An 8,557-nucleotide genomic window follows, 5' to 3' on the forward strand; every position below is an offset into this window, starting at 1 on the left:
CTCCCTCAGAACTTAATCATTCTGGTTCATTAGAGAAAATTCAAGCTGTTGCAGCCATGCAATCTGAAGCCAAACGAGATGCCACAAATCATTTGCTACATCTCCTTGGTGATTTCGATACCTCTCTAGAAGTCTATCAGAACCTTCATAGACTTCTTACCTACACATTTCTCAAAACGGCTTCCTGCCCTCAAGTTAACGATCTTCAACCTTTTGAGACTGAAGATTCTTTTGAAATTGAAGAAGCCACGCTGTTCAGCATCTTCAATTTCACCAGAGTTTGGTATGTCATTTATGGCTTTGATAGGTTTGCTCTGGAGTACCTCAAAGCACATGGTTACTCGCGAGGATCTCTTTACACTGCCCCAGATGCAGGGAGCTCCGCACTGAAAGCGTCTGAAGAACCTCTTTATGATGCTCTTCATGACTTTGCTGACCCAGCTTCTCCAGCTCAACCACAAGATCAGTTAATGACTGATTCAACCAGTCATCCAATGGCAGACACTACCACTGCCATGCCTTCTACAGAACAGTCAACACCACGGACAACTGATCCCATTACTTGTCTTATCATTGAAGATACTCAGCCCGGTGACATTGATAAGGCTGAAAATTCCACTTTCTCTCCTACAGCTGAGACACCATCAGCCGAAGTTAATGAGGCATCCACTCCGAAAAGTTGCATCGAGGATATCACGGAAGTTCCTCCTCCATCGTCACCACCAATCTTCTCCTCTGATGACCCCACCCCTACCGAGGGCCACAACAACAAAAAGGGACGCACCCTTGCTCCTTTCTCTTCTACGAATGACGAACAAATCATTCATCCTGCTCCAACCACAACCTCTGATGCTACAACTTCGTCACACGGAGCTTCAACCTCTAAAAGGCAACCCAGGGCACCTCATGTTCCCCCTGAACTGCCGGTTGAATTTATTGAACTCCCTCGCCGACCGGGAGTTATTCGGTATGATTCAGACGATGACACAGACAGCTTCATCACTGAATGGAAAAGAAGGAAACCCGTCAAGACCCAGTTTGTCATCCCTGAAGGAACAAAAAATCCCATTGATGCCTTGCTAGAAGTTCTTTCTGATCAACAGTTCGAGATTGAGACACTCAGGCACGAGAGAGAACGTCATGACATATATGGTGCCAAATTCCTCAAGTATCTCATCTCTGTTGAAGAACAGGCCAAAGAGGACATGATAAATCATGATGTCCGCATCACCACTCTTCGTCGGAAAATTCTGAAAGCAGAAATTGATCACCTTAAGCTCCAACAAGCCTTGATTCCAACTCAAGTTGGATTTCCAAAAGTCCAGCAGGACATTAAGGAGCTGCAGCAACAAGTATTGGAAGCAGAGATCAAGTCCAAGCAACATCTTCTGGATCTCCAATTCCACATTGAAAAACTGTGCATTGAGTTCATGAAAGATTTCATGACTGCAATTGATGCCAAACTCATGGTTGCAGAAGAGCTCCGTCCAATCTTTGCCCGACTTGCAAAGTTTGAAAGCGAGCTCAACGTGGTTCGAGAATCGTCGAACTCCACGCTCATCCAAATAATGCTCAGTGATATCAAAGATCTACAAAGAAAAGTCAACTCTCTACCTAGGGATGATGCCAAAAAGGGAGAAGAGTATATGGATAAACGCGATAATCGTGAACCTGACCTTCCTGCAGATTTGGCACAGGCATTTGCCAAATCCCAAGCTTTCATCTCACGCACTGCCAACCCTTCTGTTCAAGCTCCTTCTGCCTCAAGGGAATTAAACAGAAAGAGATCCAGAGAAGAAAGCTCATCATCCAGAGATCCAAAGCCCAAGGCCAAGAAGGCTCTCCAATTGGGTAAAGATTCTCAACGATCACTTCCTCAACAACCCTTCCCACAAATGCTTCGAGAAGAACAAAGATTGAAGCAGTATGTCAGCGAAGGACTCTTGGTATCCTACCTGGATAGATTCGATAGACAAGATCAGTGGATACCAACTGACATGAATGAATGGTGGGAAAAGCTGAAAGAAATCTACACCAAATGGGTTGTCTTTGCCAATCTTAACAGGAATCGGGATTTCCAAAGAGAAGCATGGAAATACTTTCTTGTTAACTGGCCTGAAAGAGGAATGATTGAGATGATGCAAACTGCTTAAAGAGAAGTAAATATTCCGACTTCTAATTCCCTGAAAACGATAGTTCGCCCTCCGAGAATCAGAAACGACATCAACAGAGAATCCATCAAGAGAGAAGTCAAGACCATCTGCAAAATCTGGAATGTGCCTACAAACTCCAGTTCAGATGATTTTGACGAAATCAGGAAAACTATTTTCAACTTGTATGGTCAGAAGCCATAATCTTTAGAACCTGCTATTCTTTGATGTTCTTCCTGTAATTTAAACTGATTTCTCATCAGTTATTTTAAATGAAAAAAAACTTCTTTTTTATCTCAACCTGAAGACAATGACTTTTTGTCCAGGCTCTGATTAATGTTTTTCAGTTTTGTCTTCGTTCAGTTTTGTTGAACTGTTGTGTTCTTCCTTCAGAGTGCAAGTTTTAGGTTCTATTGTTAAGGGGGAATAGTATTCACCCTGTTTAATAACTTATGCTTTGAGTTCAGTCTTTTTCTTGCTTAGAACTGTTGTGTGGTTTTGGCATCATCAAAAGGGGAAAATTGTTGGGAACTTAATGAACTATCCTAATCCTAGTTTTGATGTACCAAAATCAATAGGTTTCAATTGTAATAGACTAGAACTGTTCGAACTCAAGTGTTAGAGTTCTTTCTCTAGTTTAGATTGTTGTTCTGAAGATTGAAGACTGAAGAACGAATGACTGAAGACTGAAGACTGAAGTATCAGTCAAAGGACCAGTTTCGACAAATTACTTAATGCGTGCCACGTGGATTCAGCAGACTGATACTAAAGTCAAGTTTCAGTTAAGCATTCTTCTTCGGACTGAACCTCCAACGTTCAAAAGAAGCGACGCACTCAAGAAGTACAGCCGCATTAAATGCAGAGATCTCAGGATCGTCCTTTCTCTGCAGAGGCCATTCTTTTTTGCGATTACCTTTTCAGAAATGTCGCATCTCCTGCTCTTCAAAGTAGTCGTTCTCACCAAACAAGGAACCTCGAAGATTGAAGCATCAGCCCAAGTTCAAATTACTCTCTAACGGAAGAAATCTTGAAGACCATCTCCGCCAACGGATCTATTCAAGATGTCTCCAATAAATAGCGCTCGAGGATCACTTCAATCTTCACCGATTCAACAACATAAGCTAAAACACTGCCAAATTTGTTACTTAGCTAAACCAAGCCTGTCCAAAGTTTGAATCGAAGAAGAGAATTACCAAGCCAAAAATCAGTCATTGCTGATTACATACATTCTCTTAGACCTTAGGCAAATATTGTATATCCAAAGCCTAGGTAAAACTGACTGCAAAGAACTTGTTCTTTGTGGTTTAGTTGGCAAGTTTTCAAACCTCTCTTCAACCAACCGAATTGAGTGTTTGTGTCGAAAAAGAGTTCAGACCGGTGTTCTGTCTCCGTGAGGTCTTAGTGCCCAATGTGCGTGTGTTGGTACTGAAGATAGGATCTTCAGTTGTCTCGATTGTGTGCACCCGCAAGCACACGTTCAGGTTTGTTGTGCACCCGTAAGCACTTGGCCAGTGAAGTTGTTGGTCTGATCAACCGACCGTGGATGTAGGAAGTGTTTTTCCGAACCACGTAAAAATCTCTGAGTTATTTACAGCTTTCAGTTCTTACATTCTTACTTGCGCTCTTATCTTCTTAAACTGAAAACTGATTAATTGCAAAGAGAAACGTAACGACTGACAACGAGTTTAATTACACAGGCTATTTCGAAACAAAGTTTTCCGCTGTGTGTGTTATCAGTCTAACTGATCTATCTTCTGATAGTCAGTAAGATTCATAACATATCTCTGTTTATCAAACTCGACTGAAGTCTTACGTGTATCGGTTATAGTCTTTGACTTAACTGATAACTCCTTACTAAAGAGTATTCAGTATCAGTCGTCAACCTTGTTTTGGTCAAAGCTCTTTTCAGTAAACTGCAGGTTGAGTCAATTTGTGTTTGAAGTTTCATTTTGATTTATCGACAAAAATAGCCTATAGGTGTATTCCCCCCCCATACACCTATTCGAGACCCTTCGGACCTAATACTTTTACTTCCCTCATCTCACAACATTTTTTTATTATTCTAGTATGTTTCATAAAAGTGTGTCTTATCACAAACCTTTTATTTTTTACCTTTACTTTATCAACTTATTTACAATTTTACGACACATGACCCATCACAATTTTTTTTTTTTCACTTTCATAACACCAAAATACAAATAGGCCTCTTCCTTCACTCATAACACTCAGTATTTATTAAAATTCATACAGCTAAAAGTGATGCACACTTTTGTGAGACAGAGAATTACTGGCCATATTCCATGTTTACAAAAAAAATGTTAATTTTATAAATAAAGGCGACAGTTTTTCAGAACAAAATTAATAATTATGAATAAAAGAGATAATTCTCATGAGCGCGCATGATGAGATAGTGCACTTGAGTGGGGTCTTATATAGTGAATATAATTGATTACTTGAGGTCAAGGTTGAGAGGTGGATTGTGGGATTCAGATTCGTATCTTGATCATTTAACCTTTACATATGAGAGGAATATACCACTGAAATATAAAATCAATTTAAATTATATTAAATCGTATTTACATATACATATACGTAGTATATGTACATAAAATATATAGAAAATAGCTCAAATGATCACCTGAGTTCATATCCTTTGAGAGGCAAAAATTTCATTTTTTTTAAGTATAATTAATTTCACGGCGCAAATGCAATAATTATATATATATATATATATATATATATATATATATATGTATAGGTATAAATTCAAATGATAATTTGTATTTAAAATAAGAACGGAGAACCATTCTCAAGTCTTCGATCATGAAGATCTACAGTGGATGTATAATCTTGATGGATGAAGCACATGAGTTAATTCGAATTCTAGAGGGAATAAAATTTCATTTTTTTTCCATTTTACTGAGTGCGGTTAATTTCATGATAAATATAATAACTTTACACATTTGTAAAGTGTTTGCAGTTCTCATTTTAATTCGAATTCTAGAGGGAGCTGAGTAAAATTTCATTTTTTTTTCCATTTTACTGAGTGCAGTTAATATCATGATGAATACAATAACTTTACACATTTGTAAAGTGTTTGCAGTTCTCATTTTAAATTGTGATTTTCACCGTAATCAACCTATACATAAATATAATTGTATAAATATATTTGTATCTACATAATGGAACAAGCATTAGGATTTTCATCACTAAACAACTGAGGTGCATGAACGTAATGTATGAAATAAGGAGTTCCACCCTCTTTAATTTTCACCTCTACTTTCTCTACTTCCTTAAACTCCTTAATTACACTGGTTTTCTCCTCAACAACCTTAACTACTTTCTCTTTCTTCTCCTCTTCTTTCTTCTTTTCTTGTACAATTTCAGCATATTTATGTACCTTCTTTTTCATGTATGCCCTCAACTTTTCTGCTTCTATCACTCCTTCAACTGTTATCGTTTGTGCTTTTACATCTGTCTTAACATTATGTATACCTGCAACATTAATTTGCAATTATATTTCATTAATTAGTTGCTCTGATAGCATACTAAGTTAGTATAAAGCTTTAGCCAATAATCTTTGATTTATTGAATTAAAGATGAGAATTTGTTTGAAATTAGAAGTGTGACAAATCAATCGAATCTGGGGCAGTAGTATACCAATTACAACAAATCGAAAAATTGGGTTTCATATTGCCAAGATGAATTAAGACAACTTGACCTAAACCACATTCAGATAACCTATAAATACCTCTATGCATTAAGAGCCTTGCACGTGTTTCCCTTTCGCATTGATCGCAGTGCAAGAACGCCTTCATAGTGATTGTTCTTATAGTTTCCTTCTGATATATAGATATACATATATTTATTAGATGTTATAAATTACAATTTGAACTGAGAAAAAGGTACATAAACTTAAGGGATATTTGTCCGTAAAATACACGAACTTTCCACAAATTCTGATTTTTCCCATGACCTTTACAACTTTTAAAAAAATCCACCACTTTTCGAATTTTTCAGATTTTTTCCACAGGTATGAAATACCGTCAAATATAAGCTGATTTTAGGCTTTTGACTTAATTTTTTTGATACTTAAGCGTGAGGAATTTTCAATTGACAGATACATCCCCTTTATTATGCTACAGATATTGTTCGTCGCGCTTAGGTATAAAAAAATCTAAGTCAAAAGTTCTAAAATCAGCTTCTATTTGGAAATATTTTATATCCGTGGGAAAAATCAGAAAATATCAAAAGATGTTTTTTTTTTTTCAAATTTTAAAAGTGATGGAAAAAATCAGAATTTATTGAAAGTTTTGTGTATTTTAACTAGCTATTATAATTAATTACCTTTTTCTCTTCTTCCTTAGATTTAGTCTCGGAAACTAATTCAACTTTTTTCTTGCTCCATTTTTGTAGTCTGGTATGAATCTTCTTGGCATCAACGGTCCCCTTCACTGTGATCTCACCCTTTTCAAATTTTGTCTCGACTTTATGAACTCCTGATTCATTCATGAATATTGGTGTGTTGTGGAATTTAATTTCTATTTTAATTAGTAAATCAGAAACCATATATGCATAAATGTCAGGGATGCTACAAACTCGTTAAATTTTCAAAATCAAATGAATCTCTTTCGCACAACCCATAGATTTGCTCTTACGATATATATCAGTTATATTAGTTCTCTCCAAAATTGATTATTGAATCTAATTTATATACAGTACGAGTAAATTACATTTAATAATCAAACTAATTAACAAACTCGCCAGATTGAAATTGTCAGAGACATAAAAAATATAGAAATGTTAATTACCCGGGATTTTTAAGAGAGGTTTTTGAATGTCGTGTGCACATTTTGGGCAATGCAAATGTGCTTTGTAAACCGCTATAATAACTTCAACTTTCTTCTCTTCTTTTGCCATGTATCTAGCAAGAAATTAACAAAACACAGAGAGAGCTAAATGGGCTTAAAATTGTTGGAGGTTTTAGTCGATGAGAAATTTGGAAACTAGTCTAGTCCTCCTAATTAGCTAAATTGTTCAAAATGGTTGGTGGGATTTGATGCATGTGGTTCACCAATTTGTGGAATCTTCAACTAGGTGTTATCTCTTAGAATTTTGAAATTACAAGTTTGGGAAAAAAGTTTGATAGTAGGTTAGAATGAGATAATGCGTCATGTATTTAATTTTTGGGTTTTGAAAAATAAAATCACTAAGTATATCGATTTTGCAATTTTAATGTGATTTTTAAGGCGTGCCAAACTAAATCACTACCTTTTTAATTTCTACAATTTCGTCCGTCCGATTTTTTTCGATCGTCGAATTGTTGAGTTGGAGTTTATGTGAATTAGTCTGCCATGTAATATTCATGTTATTACGATGTTGTTTTATATAGAAGTGCTGAATATTAAAAATTATGATGCAAATACATGATACAATCCCCCTTTATAATTTGAAAAAAAAATATTTGAAATTGTACGAAATGATGTTGTTTAAGCCTTACAAAATTGACGTCGTCTTTACTAATCCACGAAAACTCTAATTTAATGTTCTGGTGGCCGAAAAAAAATTAGGGGGACGAAATTGTAAAAAATGAAAAGGTGGTGATTTAATTCTTCACACATCAAAAGTTGCTTTAAAATTGTAAATTCAAAATTGTTCGTGATTTTATTTGCCAAAACCTCTGAATTTTTCTAGGCCTAATTATATTTGATTATTTGAGATATGTGCTTATATATTAGCTGTTGCTGGTTTGGTTTTATAGTAAACTAGTTTTGCACCCGTGCGATGCACAAGAGGCATTATTTACAAAAAATATTAAATAAAATAATTTTTGTGATGAAACAAGTATCAACACCTTTTAATTAAAACGATAAATAACGATATGATTTTTACGTCGTTCGATCACAATTATCTACGTCCACAGGAGGTGGCCGGAAGATTTCACTACTGTTGATGAGAATTTACATTTACAAGTTATGCTGATGAAAAGAGAGATGACGAAAAGAGAGAGCCTTTTTTATCTCACTATTTTTTTTGAATCTATATATGTTTGTGTTTTGTTGTTTGTTATTATTTAAATCTATAAATATTAAATATAAATTTAAATATTATTATATTAAATTAATAATTATAAAGTGTTTCACATATATTGTGTGATGTATCGTGGTACTCTTTGTGTGGTATTTTATAAAAGCAAATGATAGTATGTATAAAAAAACAACATACTAGAAATGATGCTTTTAATGCATGCAAAATGATACTTTTAATTAAAAAAATAAAAAATTGCCCGATTGTCGGGGTGAAAAGGGAAATAATAGGGAAGGGGGGGAGGGCCGGCCCCAATGTGGACGTGGGTTAAATATAAAGTTCTAAAAAAGTATATATGCAATGTATATATTTTTCTAAAA

At 35.4% G+C, this 8,557-nt stretch overlaps 1 protein-coding gene across 1 annotated transcript; it reads right to left on the reverse strand.

The window, feature by feature from the left end:
* Positions 1-5,227: 5,227 nt before the first annotated feature.
* On the reverse strand, positions 5,228-7,225 carry LOC131015876 (heavy metal-associated isoprenylated plant protein 4-like). The gene is made up of 4 exons (XM_057944321.1): positions 6,962-7,225; positions 6,498-6,649; positions 5,902-5,992; positions 5,228-5,645 (listed from the first exon to the last, which is right to left on the reverse strand). The coding sequence occupies exons 1-4, from the start codon at positions 7,068-7,070 to the stop codon at positions 5,326-5,328; spliced, it is 672 nt and encodes a 223-aa protein (XP_057800304.1). The 5' UTR covers positions 7,071-7,225; the 3' UTR covers positions 5,228-5,325.
* Between the last annotated feature and the right edge of the window lie 1,332 nt (positions 7,226-8,557).

The sequence above is a fragment of the Salvia miltiorrhiza genome, chromosome 3 (assembly GCF_028751815.1).
Source record: "Salvia miltiorrhiza cultivar Shanhuang (shh) chromosome 3, IMPLAD_Smil_shh, whole genome shotgun sequence".
NCBI classification, from domain to species: domain Eukaryota; kingdom Viridiplantae; phylum Streptophyta; class Magnoliopsida; order Lamiales; family Lamiaceae; genus Salvia; species Salvia miltiorrhiza.